The 16,639-nt window shown below is 36.8% G+C and overlaps 1 protein-coding gene across 1 annotated transcript in view; it reads left to right on the top strand.

Moving 5' to 3' along the window:
* Nrx-1 (Neurexin 1) overlaps positions 1-16,639 on the top strand; it is a 113,889-nt gene that overhangs the window by 93,978 nt on the left and 3,272 nt on the right. Inside the window, exons 9-23 of the mRNA XM_090112399.1 lie at positions 110-268; positions 2,055-2,207; positions 5,810-5,929; positions 7,046-7,238; positions 7,956-8,147; positions 8,599-8,742; positions 9,126-9,340; positions 10,034-10,151; positions 11,535-12,134; positions 12,357-12,557; positions 12,723-12,839; positions 13,312-13,490; positions 14,382-14,553; positions 15,059-15,276; positions 15,638-15,814. Coding sequence (XP_089968525.1) covers positions 110-268; positions 2,055-2,207; positions 5,810-5,929; positions 7,046-7,238; positions 7,956-8,147; positions 8,599-8,742; positions 9,126-9,340; positions 10,034-10,151; positions 11,535-12,134; positions 12,357-12,557; positions 12,723-12,839; positions 13,312-13,490; positions 14,382-14,553; positions 15,059-15,276; positions 15,638-15,814 — 2,958 coding nt within the window. The remainder of the gene's footprint in view (positions 1-109; positions 269-2,054; positions 2,208-5,809; positions 5,930-7,045; positions 7,239-7,955; positions 8,148-8,598; positions 8,743-9,125; positions 9,341-10,033; positions 10,152-11,534; positions 12,135-12,356; positions 12,558-12,722; positions 12,840-13,311; positions 13,491-14,381; positions 14,554-15,058; positions 15,277-15,637; positions 15,815-16,639) is intronic.

Genomic DNA, 16,639 nt, shown 5'->3' with positions numbered 1-16,639 from the left:
GCTTAGTTTAAACTTCGCACGTCATTTATTGCTTCAATATAAATAGGCAAGAAATTTGCGTCGGGTAAATGGACCATAAGCTCCAGCTAATAGCCAATATTGTACCCAGGTATCAGCGGTAGTAGACGACGTGTACTCGGAGCACGCGCACGTGGCGGGCTCGTTCACGATGCTCGCGAGCTCTCGCGCGCACGTGGGCGGCTCGCTCAACACGCGCGCGCTGCCCGGCGCACGAGTGCACACTAACTTCATCGGCTGCTTGAAGAAGGTACGCTTGTAGTGTGTGTACACACTTTAGGGCGGCTGTACACGGACCGCTTGCAGTTGAGACCGACGGCTGGAAGCCGCGACCGCGCAGTGAACTATGGACATTAATTCACTGCCGTGCACGGACTGCTCGAGCAGTCGCGACCGCTTCAAGTGGTCAACTGCGCGGTTTGTAGAGACAGCTCGAGCAGTCAACGATCGACCGCTCGAGCAGTCCGTGTACGTGGCTCAGCCGGTAACTGCTCGAGCTACCCGTGTACGGCCGCTCTAACTACCCGCCACACGTGGGTAGTTAGTGTATACTAACATAAAGCTGCTATAAACAGGTATGCGGGTAGTTTGAGATGATTGATAGCTTGCTTTGGTTTGTAGTTTGGTGGGTAGCTGCACTAACGTTATTGGCTGTTTGAAAAGATATGCGGGTGGTTAGGTAAGATATGGGTTCCCTTGTTTTGTGAAGGTGAGGTCTACTTGCGTTTATAGGGTTGTGCGTAGTAAGTACAAACTTTTTGGGTGTTTTCAAAAGAGGAAGAATATGTTCAATTCACATGTTTAACGATAACTCTCAAGAAAAAACATCCATCAGAAAGTATGCATTCATTCTTTCACTATTTTGTATCAATGAGAAAATTTAATTCACTTATATTCAATTTTAAACTAAGAATTGAAAACAAACATTTTATTTGTACATCTACGTTTTATAAACGACCCTTTTAGCAGCGTCTATAATATAACTTTATTAAAACGTACCTACTTGAAATATGTGGGAAAATTTTCAGCTGTCAAATAATTACGTACACTCGCTTCAGTTCACGACTACAATATGAGACTGCTTACAATATTTTTATTTTCAAAATGTTATAATGGTTATCCTTTTTTCTTCTTTTGTTACTTTTAAATGTTACAATGTTGCTATATAAATCTGGTATCAAAAGGAAACATATTAATATTAAAAGGTCATTTTATACCGATGTCTTAAAATCTTATTTCTCTTTTTCTTTATTCTGTATAGATATGTGTCATCTACTCCGAAGAAACTATGAAATTCTAAACTACAATTTAATAGTAATTGGTGAACATTTTGCATCTCAAATTGTAGTTCTACTTCAACTGGTGTAGTTGCTAGTCTTGATATAACTAAGAACTGAATTACTATTCTAGTAGTTTAAACTTCTTCATTATTTACTAGGATTCACAGCTAAGTATTGATATCATTTTACTTCTAGTATTAAATAGTCAGAGAAAGTTATTGGTAAGGAATAAATTTAAAAGAGGAATAAAATTTACTGGGAAAATGACTGACCCGATATGACATCGAATAGCATGGCTTAATTGATTTAAACCTGCAGAGTATGTAGTCGTTTTCAATTACCTACTGGTTGCTTGTTTTTACATGCGTTTATCATGATGAAAAATTGTGCCTTGCAGTGCACTTATTCGTAAAACGATTGATAAGCTCTTTGTTCGTATAAATGATGTTGTAGATTAATCTTCAAATTCAAACTGAAAACTTTCCCATTCACGTAAATTGTAACAAATGCTCAGTAATTTTAATGCCATGTCATTTAAGGATAACAATAAAGAGTTTAAATTTGGACTACGTGTCCGTGATAAAAACTACGCGTAAAGTGGGCACATTTAGATATGGTGTTACACGTATTTGCCTTTTATGATCATATCAATATGGGCATATCTTGAAGGTCGTAATTTTCATACTAGCTCTATAAGTTTTAACTTTCCACTAAAAACAAATCCAGCTCCCCTACAATATCACAATCTTCTCCCAGGTGGAATTCTCAGCGGATACACTAAGACTGAACCTCATAGACCTGGCGCGGACGGGCAGCAAACTGATCACGGTCACGGGCCGGCTGGAATACGCTTGTACGGCCACGGATTCCGCTGATCCTGTCACTTTTGTGACTAGAGACGCGCATTTGGTGAGTGATAATTTTACATGGTAAAGTATTCTTAAATGTATGTACTGTGTTTAATATAAAGTAGTGTGACGATCTAAATGATGAATGATTTTTTTCAGGAACTTTTGACAAACGAATTATTTTTTCCAAAATATGTAAACTGCCTGAATTACCTGCTAAATCAAGCCAATAAGATAAATAGATAGATAAAAAGTTTAATTCTTTTGTTTTGTTAGTTAGTAAGACACCGAAAACCACGGACAATAATTGTAATAAATCCAAACTAGAAACACAGAAATCTTGTAAACTACATACTATGACATGACTTCCCGATTATCTTACTTATTCATCGATATTACATACGATAAATTGCATCATAATACGAGAAATAAATTTGCGGTGTTCACTGGAACTACATTTATCGACCGCAATAACATTAACTTGGTCGATACAATTTGCTAAATGGGAATCAGTGTGTCCGTTTCAGTCAACAAATCAACTTTGCGAATGCGTCAGTCGCATTTTAATTGCTTTTATTATAAAGGGCTTACAATGCCTTGCTTTCGTTTGGTTTCATTCGATTTATTGGACGTTCAATAACATCACATTCGGTCAGTTGATATTAAAACGATGCTTTCGTTGGTAATTATTGCCCATCAAAATTAATTGGATCTTTGTAGCCTTCATTCGATCCATAACGATATCTTGTTCATATTTTTACGGTTTCAAACTCTATATCTTAGTATACTACAAAATGTTATGGAGATTTTATTTAACTGGTGGCATATTCGTTGTGGCTTTACAAACAAAAACTCTTTACTCATAAATGTTTTTATGTTTCCCCGTCACCTTGTCACCACAATTATGCTTCTATGAGCCTCTATGAAGAACAACAAAGGTATCATCTAACAATAAAACAAGCTCGGCGTCTACTATAAATAGACTTGACCCAATTTAATGTTCATCTCATTTGCCATTTGCCACAATAACCTACCACACCTCATTAGTTGACAATACTCCATCAGACTGAGCACCAATTAAAAACGGTCGCGAAAAATCTATAACCCGACCCATTAGAGGAAACCGGCGCTGTAACGAGGGTCCTTGAAACTGCGGACTCTCGAATTTGGTCGAGTGTTCTCTCTATCTGATTAGATCGGAACTCGGAACTGAGTTCATTCGATTTGCGATCGCTTTGCAGTAATGGCGAAATGTTATTTATTGGATTTTGGCGGGCCCTTTGGTGGAGATATATTGTTGTTAGAAGAATGTATTAATTTATCTTTACTCACATGATATAATTGATGTAGGTACGCAATATGAACCTGTGTGAATTATAATATTTAACTATTTACGGAAGTAAATATACGGAAATATATTTTCTGTGTCAAATCGATTTTTCGCTCATAATTAAGTAAGTATAAAAATGGTTCACAATAAATAGAAAAGTACATTGCTACTTATATCAAATAATATATCCAGAAATGTGCTTATTGCATTTGTAACTTTCATAAGAAGTTCTGAAACATGATATCATTACTTCTAATATAACAGATGCACGGTTAAATAGGCACGGCCATTTTTGGCCAGAAAATTAATTTGATGATTAAATTGTAATTAAGTGAGGGTTAGGTAATCTACTAATTTACCAAAATTACAAAATAACTAATTTATAAAATTAATTTACATGGAAAAATAAAAATTTGTCTCCATATTATTATATTCAATTTAGCCAAAATAACTTAATGCTTCACAACACCGAGCTACTCAAATATTTACGAGACGTGGACTGATTTTCGTATGAAATTTTATATTATTTACTTTAATATGAACATATTTTTCTTTTAGCTCACGAGATAATAAAGAGAGTAAACAATTTTATTAAATCAACATGTTTTCTGCTATTTTGTTGACATTACTTTCACTACAATAATAAATTACTTAATATTGTATTCTATTTATTTCATCATAACAAATAATATTTAATTAATATTGTATTTGAGTCTGTATACATAACTGTAGTTTATGTGCCTATAGCATCATAAAGTAGCCTAAGTCTAGCATAAATAGATAAAATTAAAATCGGATACAGTCATTAAATTGAGTACCAATTTGGTGTGATAATTGAAATTTCATACAAACTGGTAGCCAAAAGAAATTAAATAAAAATATTTATATCTAAGGAAAATATAACCTACTTCATTCATGAAGTCAGGTAAAATTCTGATAACAATCCCACGAGTGCTATCAAATGATATCAAGAGAATTGATAAAGATTAGTAAAATTACAAACCTTCGAATGATGTTGTGATCGATAAAATGAATGTAATAAATAAATGAAAACTGACGTTATATAAAGCACCACAGTAATTATAGTAATTACTGAATACGACGACCGTAATCGTTGGAATATATCGAAATGTACTGATTTGTATCGTGATAACCGTTATTTCAAATTGTGTTGGGACGTGTCCCATAAGCTCTAACCGGTTATTATTTGGAAATCAAATAATTTACCAAACATGTTAAACTTCAGAAAACGAAGTGGCAATTGGAGTTGGAAAACAAGAAATTCTTATGATATAGTAACACTTACAGATCCAAGTTTGGGCATAAAATATTGCTGTTTTCAAGAGTTTTTAATAGCACTCTTTAAAATATAAGAAGCAAATAATTATGACCACAAATTGCCTAATGCAGGAGTACTTAAGCAACGACGACAGTTTTAAAAAAATACCTGAATTAAAAGGTTTCTATTTTATAAAAAAAGCGATCATTTTGATAAAACCGTATTTTAATTTCAAGGTATAATATAATGTCTGCCATCTCAAAAGAATATAGCTAACAAAATAAATGATCTTAGTTTATAACATTTCTTCTCGTTTCCCAAGAAATATAGTTCATTATTGTACCTTGAAAATATGATTAAAGCAAACTAGACTTGCTACGATAGTTCATTAAATTGTCTCGTAAATATTTCAATTTATATTTCAATAAGATTATACGTCAGAGGGATCCTTTGTTAGATATTGGAAAGTCTAACTCGAAATATACATAATGAAGCTGAAAAACGAGTCGAACAATAAAATATGGCTCAACAATGCTCAATAAACGTATTTCTATCAGTGAAGCGATCTAACCCTCGACCAAGGGCAGTATACACGAGGTCGTTCCGACTGACCGTAATTGTCTAAATCATTTTAATTCTGAGAACCCTTACTTATTTATGTAGCTATTCGACATTGGTAATGTTCCCATGTTACTTATTGCTGTAACGATTGAATCTAATGGCATGTAATAATTTTAGGTTTAGATTTTTAGCATACGTTCGAAATTTATGAAGGACGTGGGCGGTTTTATTATCATGAATACGTGCCGCTTAATGACCGTTTACATAATATTTATAAGCGGTTTATTATTTTAAATAAGCTCTTTTATTATGGTTTTGTTGATCATAATGTGGGAAAAATGAGGTTTATATGTTGTGATAAAACAAAATTTGCCGATGATAAAGATAATATATTTTCCGTTTGTAATTATATATTATTATATGGAAAACGTGTACACACGTGTACGTATAAACATGTGTACTTTGAAAACGAAAAATAATTTCCCTGTTTTAGATTTTACCAAAATGGGAAGCAGTGAAAACGGGAACAATATCATTCAAGTTCCGAACCAACGAACCGAACGGCTTAATCCTCTTCAACATGGGCGCGAAGCCACCAAGGGTAGGTTGCACGGTAAGGGGTGAAGCTTTTGGGGTTGAACCATCACTACAGAGTGATCATTAAGTCATCATCATCACTGAACATCATTAATGAATCATAAAACTTCTACTTCAAGCGCCTCTCATCTCATCTCATTACAAGCTTTAGGGGATTGCACAGTTTTTCTTTTCACTCATGTTATACGACCAATTTCATTTAGCAATAATGCGATTGTTAATTGAAATTTGCAATCCCCTAGCAATTAACTTCAGTGGATAAGGGAAAGGCAATAAATTATTTTTCTGACTGACGTTTATGCGCCTCATAAAGTCGCTTTGTAAATTTTAATTAACGGGACGTAATATTTGAGGAAATATTATCCACTGAGCGAAGCTGCATGGTAGGTGGAGGTGATAAAATGGAAAGACACAGATGTAGGGGAATTTGTGTATGGTACCTTATAAAGTTTCACCCACTTTAAACGTTGGAGTGTTGTGTTTATCGTTATGAGTGTGCACGTAGCATCCTGAGCACAGTAACCCGTACCGATCTAGCACTTGACCCGAGCTAGGGATTTCACCAAATGCCGTTCGTATCGACCTGTGTTAATAGGAAGCTTACACGAAAGGGCTTTATTAATACCTACACAAATTCACACTGAGATATACACCTTATGTTAATTTCGACACAGATAACAGATATCTATGAACATAATATCACATACACACGTTTTTAGTCATTCTAGATAGTTGTGCCATAGCTGCTGAATAAGCAGGGTTTTATTATTTTTAAAGCTTTTACGTTTATCTTTGCATGCTAAGTTGGTTTAAGAAATGCATAATGCGAATTTATTGTAAATTGTTTGCATGCATCACGTGCTACAGTAAAAGGGTTTTTGTGACCCGTTATTATTATTTTCGTTTTTGTTTTAAAACTGCATAATAATTTATAGGCTTGATGTAATTTGATTCTCGTTTTACCCGTTTTTATTAACACAGTAAAAATAATTTTCCTTTATGTAGTCACGTCTTAACCCCTTCACTCGTCTATACGTAATATCTTCCTTCAGCGCGCTTGGATCAAATTGTTTTCCGATGATATGAAATTTCCTCCCTCTAGACGATATGTTAGTGAAAATATATATTTCAGGCGGATCTGTTTGCTGTGGAAATGTTGAATGGGTATATTTATGTCCACATGGATCTGGGATCTGGTGGGGTTCGCGTGAGAGCCTCTAGGAGGAGGGTTGATGATTCACATTGGCACGAATTTTTATTAAGAAGAACGGGGAGGGACGGGAGGGTTACCGTTGATGGTGCTAATGCTGAATTTAAAACGCCAGGTAAGTTAGCATATTTGTATTATAATTTAAATCCTACATAACATTAACATTTGCACATTTTATTATTTAGAAATGCGAAATGAAATTAATAGTCTGTTTGCTCCCAATTTGTATGTGTGTGATACTCAGTATTGAATTAAATAAATTTAAATTGAATATCATAGAAATCAATCAAATCGTTTGAGTGAATTATTATGGACTACAACGAAATTTGTCTATTATGAGGGATCTAGTCAATTCATTTGTTATATTTCGTTTTTTTACGCGGAAGTTTTATTTTAAGGGAATAAAACTGAACGCTGAGTTTTGATCAAAATAATTTTAATCTAAGAATGCGACATATTTTTTTATCTAAATATTGCATTTTTGAGAGTAACTGCATAGTTCTTTGTTTTTTCAAGTCCATTGCGTGATTTTTAAAATTTAAAGCTATAGCCTGAATAATTTATAACCAAAATAAAAAAAATAAAACCAAAATGAGATCCTTGGTGAACACCCCTGTTAAAAAATGTCCTTAGAAATATATCCGTCAAATATAAGAAGTTTATGCGCAGCATAATTTTTAGTGACAAAAAGATGGTATTGATTTCAGAGATCATTCTAAACTACATTTCATTTTAAACTTTAATTATGATATACTAAATCAAACGCTTCACATATCTCCATTGCAACGCGTATATCCATACGAATCGACTTCACAATCTCTATGTATCGTAGGGGAATCAAACCAACTAGAGTTAGACGGGCCGCTATTCGTGGGTGGGCTGGGCGCGGAGTACAGCGCGGCGCGCACGCCGGCCGCGCTGTGGACGGCGGCGCTGCGGCAGGGCTTCGTGGGCTGCGTGCGCGACCTCGTGCTCAACGGGAAGCCGCAGGACCTCACTGCGTACGCGCGCCAGCAGGACGCGGGTCAGTGCTGTGTGTGTGTGTGTGTGTGTGTGTATGTGTGTGTATTCAGCTCTAAATAGTAACGATACCTAAACGTGAATGATGTTTTGAAATATTATTAACTCTCTGGCCAGATCATTACTAAGTGATAAAGTCGGAAAATACACTAAACTTACTGTTTCTTCATTTTTGAATATTTTAGAACCTAAGACCGTTTAGTTGTATTAAAGAGTAAATATATAAATAATAATAATTCACCAGTGGTCGTCAAAGTCGTTAAACGATCAACCGGAAGAAAAAAATATCACCAACTATTCTGTGTTTAGTAATAAGCTCTTTTTTCATAGCCAACCTAAATTTACCATCATTCGTTACTTTTAGGGCAATTGATTTATGGCTATTGATTTTTTGTTGGAAATTTTTTCATTTGATTCACAACTTGTTCACTAACCTGCATAAATATCTCCTTCAGCATCAGTCCGACCAGCTTGCCACGTGCTAATGAAGCAGTGCGTGAGTTCCCCCTGCCAGCACGGCGGCGTGTGCTCGGAGGGCTGGAACCGGCCGCTCTGTGACTGCTCTGCTACTAATTATGGCGGACCTACTTGTGGACGAGGTGAGTAAAAAAATAAGGTCTTCTAAAATTTACTTTTGGATGGGGAAAGAATTACTTGTGACTGAAGTAAATAAATATTAATAGAATGGTTTCTTTGCAATTTTCAATAAATGATAATCTATAAAATTTTGTGGAAAATCAAAACATTTCCACAATTTTAAAAATAACCGCATTGTGATCTTTGATCCTCCACTAACGATAGAGCATCTTCTTGTAAACAAGGTAAAGTATTTATTGTCTTTAAAAACAAATCATAGACTTTATTTATAGTCTAGATGTCCATATTTCAATTAAACAATAGTACTGAATGTGAGCAAATTTAAAATTAATGTTAATGTTTACTAATGCACTTTTCACTAAATCTTAATTCACTTAATTTACAGAATCTCCAACAATATTCCTCAACGGGAGTCAGCACCTCACAGCATCCCTCGGTCCAGAGCACGTGACGCAAACTGAAGAGTTATTACTCCGGTTCAAGACGAGTAAAGCCGGGTTGTTGTTAAGAACTGCGTCAGAACATTCTGCTGATAGGATCGAGTTGGCTGTCGCTGCGGGGAGAGTCAGGGCTAGTGTTAGACTGGGGGATAGGGAAAAGGTAAGTATGAGGGCAAAGGAATAGTGAATTGTATGATGTTTTGTCTGTTAATAAGTTGTCATTTAATTCTATTTATGTAGTTCTTTTATTGGGGAATAACAATCATGAATTCATTTTAATTCAGAACACTAGAAATTTATTTTAATGTTGCTCTGATTATTTCCGCTTTCGTGGTATATTGAATTTTTCTTATAAATATAACTCTAGTCTTTATTTGTTATTTATTTATAGCTTAATACATAAGAGTAATATTCTTCTGCTCTGACAATTTTTACTTTATTATTCCAATTGGGATATTCTAAACCTATACCTACCTTTTATTCTAGTTTTCAAGATAATTTCACAAAATATCCGCAACATTTTGAAATTAAAAGCCTTGTAGCGTATTGTAAATGCGATTTAAATCTTTAATTAATCGCGGGTAACTGTTAATTTTCTTAAATTCTTCATGTATAATACTCACACAAAATTCTAAATACATTCAACTTCAAAATTGCATTGTATTATGTAATTAATTCTTCTTTGTTTTTATTTTGTTTCTCAATATATTTCGCTTCATTCGCCTTCTCCCCGTAGTTGCCTGGCAGAAATCATTGCATAGTTATAAGGCTGCCCTTTGCCTTTGTTTATTGTGAAATTGTTATTTTATGTACTTGGTTAATGCACAATAAAGTGTTAAATAAATAATTGCAGAACCTGCTAGCGGGCGCGAACGCGGCAGACGGCACGTGGCACACGGTGCGGTTCTCGCGGCGCGCGTCCAACCTCAAGCTGCAGGTAGACGGCGGGCAGCCGGTGCGCGGTACGTTATGTACGTATGCACGGGACACCCGCACCTTTGTGTTGACCCTTTAGATGGTAAGGTTGGTAGGGCGATAGGGTACATTGTGTTCTCCCTTGTAGATGGTAAGGTTGGTAGGGCGATAGGGTACATTGTGTTCTCCCTTGTAGATGGTAAGGTTGGTAGGGTAGGGTACTTTGGATTGGATGATACTGTTGAGGTTCAGGGAAATGTTTTGATGAAAAAATTACTGAGGTTGGTAGGGCAGTAGGGTACATTGGATTGGATGATACTGTTGAGGTTTTAATGGAAAAAAAAAGTTGCACTCCGGGAGTGCCGGCAGAAGTGAAAACTTGATTATTAACGTTGAGCATGTTTGATATCCGTCTTACGCTTTTTCGATCAGGTCACGTGTCCTGACGCGAGTTTAAGATTTTATACCCAACGCCGCTTAAAGAAGTTTTCACTTCAAAAATACTGAGGAATTAAATAGTAAAATGTTAAATTGAATAGTTGTTGGAATGAATTTGAAAATAAAACTAAAGATTTAAAATGTGTAAAAGTCAATATAAGTTACATGATGAAAATAGTTGTCTATTTGTTTAATGATACATTTTTGTATAATTAAGATGATTTTAAGATACGTTGTTGGATAGTTAAGATGCTGATAAAATGTAGATGTTAAATTTAGCTAATTAGTTAATGTAAAATCCAATGAAGTAATTTTACAAAACTATAATATAACGAACATACAAGATACTGTATAAGCGACCCTCGATGTTAGTCGTCCTCTAGATGTAGTATAGTGGCTTATTTTCCTTGATTTCTAGCTGGCACTGTATCTCACTTTTCAGTTCTATTAATGCTTTTCAAATCTTCTTTTCTGTAGACATTCTTTCCCCCGTAGCATTCTTTATAGTTTAAATAAATTAGTGGTATCTGTTCTGTTGTTTTTAACCATCGAATGAATGATAACATCGTCCGAATATGTCATTTCAATATTCATTACTACAGCACTTTAGAACAGGTTCCACTCATTGGAGTGTGTCATTCATGCAACCAAATTGCAAACGTCATTACATACTTTGTTACTTGGTTGTGAATAGAAAGGTATGTGTATCTAGTAACCTGTTTGCTAAATCATTTTCCAGTAAAATTGCATCTATGTAAAATCAAAAGAAATATAGACTGACTATGAACTCTGACTTCGTAAAATCTTCTATTGTTAGAGACTCTGCTAAGCTTTGCTCTTCCAAATGTAACTCTGCTATAGATGTCTTTGTAAATAAATTTGAAAGCGTCAGGGATCTATGGATTTTACTTTTGCTAAATTATTTTTATTTGAGAGTCAATGTTGTGAATTTTTGTATGGGTTAAACTGTTTACTATAATATGTTTTGATTGATTTTCCAGCTGAAACAATTCTAGGGAAAGCTTCTACTTTAGAAATATCGACAATTCATCTCGGTGGTCTATTCCACCCGGAGGAAGAAATCCAGATGACATCAACACTGCCAAACTTTGTTGGATACTTGCAAAAGTTTATTTTTAATGGCATAAAATACATAGATCTAGCAAAGACACTGGGAGTTGGATCAACTGAAGAGAACAATAATATTGAAGATACATCCAACATTTTATTTACTGGGAAATTTGTAAAGCCCGACGCTCTTAACGTGTACAAAGCAGTAACATTTAAATCGAAACATACATACGTTGGATTGCCACTTTTAAAAGCGTATGCGAACACGTATTTAGATTTTTATTTCCGAACGACGGATATGGATGGTCTTTTATTCTATAATGGTGGGAAAAAGCAAGATTTTATAGCGATAGAATTAGTAAATGGACACATACATTGCGTGTTTAATCTTGGAGACGGTGTGGTCACTATGAAAGATAAGTTAAAGAATTTCCTAAATGACAATAGATGGCATACAGTATCGATAAGAAGACCAACGCCCAAAGTGCATACATTACAAGTTGACGACGATTTGGAAATGCACACTACAAGTAAGTTAGAGAAATTAATATTCACGTCTTGTATCATATTATGATGTTTCGCATATTTACAAAATTTATTCAATTTGTAATTTTACTGCTAAAGTAACTTGTAAACTAATTAACAGAGTATTCATACCATGGTTTAAAAGGATTAAATAATTTGATGGTTTTTATCCCATAATAATTATTTTTGTGTATCACCAAATAATATTTAATTATTATTTATTTCAGGTTCAAATCTAATGCTAGAATTAGACAGCGTATTATACGTCGGTGGTGTTCCCAAAGATATGTATACGGCATTACCAGTAGGAGTCCTATCCAGACAGGGCTTCGAAGGTTGCATGTCTAGTTTGGATCTGCCTGGAGAGTCTCCATCGTTGATTGAAGATGCTGTTGTACCTAGTTCTTCTTTAGTTTCGGGATGTGAAGGTATGCATTGTTTGAAGATTACATGAGTACTTAAATTTGACTGATTCTAATAATTATTTGATTATTATTATTTAAATATTTCTATTCTTTATAAATTTATATGATTCTTATAACTTGGACAAGATGCAATATGATATAGAATTATAAATTTATGTTTGTTTTCAGGTCCAACAAAATGCACACACAATGCTTGCGCTAACAAGGGTGTATGTGTGCAGCAATGGAACACGTATGTGTGCGACTGTGACCTCACATCCTTCACTGGGCCTACCTGTTATGACGGTAAGATTAATAATATAAGAGATTGGTTTATTAAATATAGTGGTGACGTGTGTACAATACTTATACAACAAGTATTGTATAATACAATAACGTATAAAACTTTACAATACGATTTTTATTTAAGAATCCGTTTTCGTGAGTCATTTGACGTTCACTTAACCAGAAGTGACAAATATTTCTAGACAAAATAATAAAATGAATGAATTAATCAGTGAATAAACGAACAGAATTCACTGCGTAGTGAACACACGTTAGAACGAATGACTGACCGATAGATCGATATTGTAAATTGTCCAATCGAATGAAATAATTAATAATGTTAGTTACTCATTTAAAATCCTTGTAATAATGACTTATTGAATGATAAAATAAAAGAATTACTAAATTTACAAACCCGTGACATAGAAGACTATGAATTTTTTGTGTTTAATTCTATTATTGAGAAATTAATGTAATTTAATTATGTTTCCAGAGTCAATAGCATACGAGTTCGGTCCGGGCCGCGGTATAATCACATACACGTTCCCACCGAGCGCGGTCGCGGACACGGAGACGGACCGCGTGGCGGTCGGCTTCGTTACCAGCAAGGCGGACGCGGTTATACTGCGGGTCGAGTCCGCTAACACGCAGGACTATATGCAGATGGAGATTGTGAGTGTGTTTGTGTATATGTTGTAGATTTTATACAACATACCATAAACCAACATGCCAACGTATTTTAAGTTGTGTTGTAGTGAGTGATTGATCTAAGGGTTTTCATCAGATTGTTGTGTATGGTGATTGTTTCTACGTACATATGTTGATGATTTTGAATTGATATAATTTTATGTAGTTGAGGTGATAATACTGCGCATCGCTCGCATCATAGATGGAGATTGTGTGTTGTTTTGGAGTTTGTAGTGAGTTATAGAGATAGAGATTGTGAGTGCTTGGGTGGAGGGTTTTCAACAGATTGTTGTAGATGATAATTGTTTGTGTGTGCATATTATGTTGATGAATTTGTACTAATGTAATCTTTTGTAGGTTTATACTATGCATTGAGACTGGTAGTAGATAGTGATTGCTTGCTTATTATATCGATGATATTGTAACGTGTGGATTAAAAACGGCGAGTGCTCTAGTTGGGGGCTATCAAATGGTTGTCATGGATAGTGGTTATTTGTTTGTGTTGTTTGAGAATGTGAGGATTGTGTGAATGATCTGGTTGCGGGTTTTCAAGTGGTTGTTGTGGATGATAATTGTTAGTGTGTATATTATGTTGATGATTTTGTAATGCTAGTCGTATGAGCGATGGCCATATATTGCGCATTGTGTCCGCCACCCACAATATGATTACATACATATGGAGACTTTGAGTAATTGAGTTGATGATGATTATGTATGCATACATTGACGATTTATTAGTGAATTCTGTAGATGGAGATTGTAGTATATTATATTGATGATTTTCTATTGATTTATGCAAATAGATATTAAAAGATTGTTTATTGTGATAATAAATTTAGGGTGCCTTTAAATACTCATTTCGTGTTTACTTCACAGATCCGCGGCAACCTGTTCGTGGTATACAACGTGGGTGACGGCGAGCACCCGCTTGGTGACGAAGCAGCACGTGTAGACGACGGAGCTTACCACGTGGCGAGCTTCACGCGCAACGGGAGCCGCGCCGCGCTGCAGCTCGACAACTACGCGGTTAATCTGCGGCACCCACATGGTGAGGCGACATTTTGTGTACTGGGGCTACCACGTGGCCTTTATGTTGAGTTACGGTAGCAAAAACTGTTATCAGTGAAAATTGACTTGTGTATTGACGTACAAGAAATAAATACGGTCACAATCACTCAAAAATAGTCAAGCAAAATTTATTAGGATTCTATTCATATTAAGATCATTTTACAATATGATACATTTTAATAGACGAATTGCTATGCTTGTTCTTTAAAGTTCTTTTTCTTCTTCTTCTTTCTATACAGGGTGTAATCGATAAGTATGTACAGGCGATTATTCCGTAACTATTGTAGATATCAAAAAACTTTAAACTGATATCGAAAGTCCTTTACCTAATGAGTATAATGACAATAATAACTTAACTACAGTAATAACTAACTAAAATCAAACGGGAAATAACCAACTAATAGTTAATGCATCACCCATATCTAATCGTGTCCTCCGACAGTCACCTAATGTTTTATACATTATACAAATAATTCTATCCACAGGCGGTCAACAATCCACAATATTCAACAGCATGTCGCGCATCATAGTGGGGGGCGGTGCGGGGGGGGCTCGGTCGTTCAGCGGCGTGCTCGCCGGGCTCGTGGCCGGCGCGCGCCGGGTGCTGGACCTGGCGGCGGCCGGGGACCCGGCCGTCACCGTGCGGGGAGACGCTAGGCGGGCTGCTGCACCGTTGGATAGAGATATTAATCGCATGCAACAGGTTTGTGCACTAACACACATACACACGCACACGTTAGACTGTTATCATAGAAATAATATACAATAGGTTAGCGGGTATAATAATTCACAGCAAAAAATCCGAGAGAGTTGTATTGATGATATCAATAGGACATGTAAAAAGTAATACATTTTTCAGACATAGCTATAATAACAATTATAAAAAGATCACATAGCAAAATTCGTATTGTAACCGACATATTGATAAAATATTGCTCAGAACATTTATTAGTTCACATTTCTTTTTATTTACGTGTTTCTGTGTCTGCCTGTTTATTTATTTTATTTTTTGCACGTTATATTTATTTCTTTCTGTAATAATTGTTAATCTATCTTATATACAGACTCCTCCCTCTGGGTACGGCGGTGCCGGAGCGCTAGACGAACTAGTGTACTCTGGCGCGGGGTCTGGTTGCCGGGACGACGACGAGGACGCGTGCGCGCTGCCCGACGCCGGCGGGGACGACCTCATCACGCCCGTCTACGTGCCCAGCACGCGCCGCCCGCCCCATCACAGGAAGGTGAGCTCTGCCGCTCTACAGCGCTACAGCTCTACAGCGCTACAGCTCTACAGCTCTACAGCGCTACAGCTCTACAGCGCTACAGCTCTGCCGCTCTACAGCGCTACAGCTCTGCCGCTCTACAGCGCTACAGCTCTGCCGCTCTACAGCGCTACAGCTCTGCCGCTCTACAGCGCTACAGCTCTGCCGCTCTACAGCGCTACAGCTCTGCCGCTCTACAGCGCTACAGCTCTGCCGCTCTACAGCGCTACAGCTCTACAGCGCTACAGCTCTACAGCGCTACAGCTCTACAGCTCTACTGCGCTACAGCTCTACAGCGCTACAGCTCTGCCGCTCTACAGCGCTACAGCTCTGCCGCTCTACAGCGCTACAGCTCTGCCGCTCTACAGCGCTACAGCTCTGCCGCTCTACAGCGCTACAGCTCTACAGCGCTACAGCTCTACAGCTCTACTGCGCTACAGCTCTACAGCGCTACAGCTCTGCCGCTCTACAGCGCTACAGCTCTACAGCGCTACAGCTCTGCCGCTCTACAGCGCTACAGCTCTACAGCGCTACAGCTCTACAGCTCTACTGCGCTACAGCTCTACAGCGCTACAGCTCTGCCGCTCTACAGCGCTACAGCTCTACAGCGCTACAGCTCTGCCGCTCTACAGCGCTACAGCTCTACAGCGCTACAGCTCTACAGCTCTACTGCGCTACAGCTCTACAGCGCTACAGCTCTGCCGCTCTACAGCGCTACAGCTCTACAGCTCTACCGCTCTACAGCTCTACTGCGCTACAGCTCTACAGCGCTACAGCTCTACAGCTCTACTGCGCTACAGCTCT

This window comes from Colias eurytheme, chromosome 18 (genome assembly GCF_061535395.1).
Source record: "Colias eurytheme isolate Ceu_HAF_F1 chromosome 18, ilColEury1 Martin Lab GWU primary, whole genome shotgun sequence".
Classification (NCBI taxonomy): Eukaryota; Metazoa; Arthropoda; class Insecta; order Lepidoptera; family Pieridae; genus Colias; species Colias eurytheme.
The sequence above is the reverse complement of the archived record's forward strand: the minus strand, read 5'-3'. Positions and strand labels throughout refer to the sequence as shown.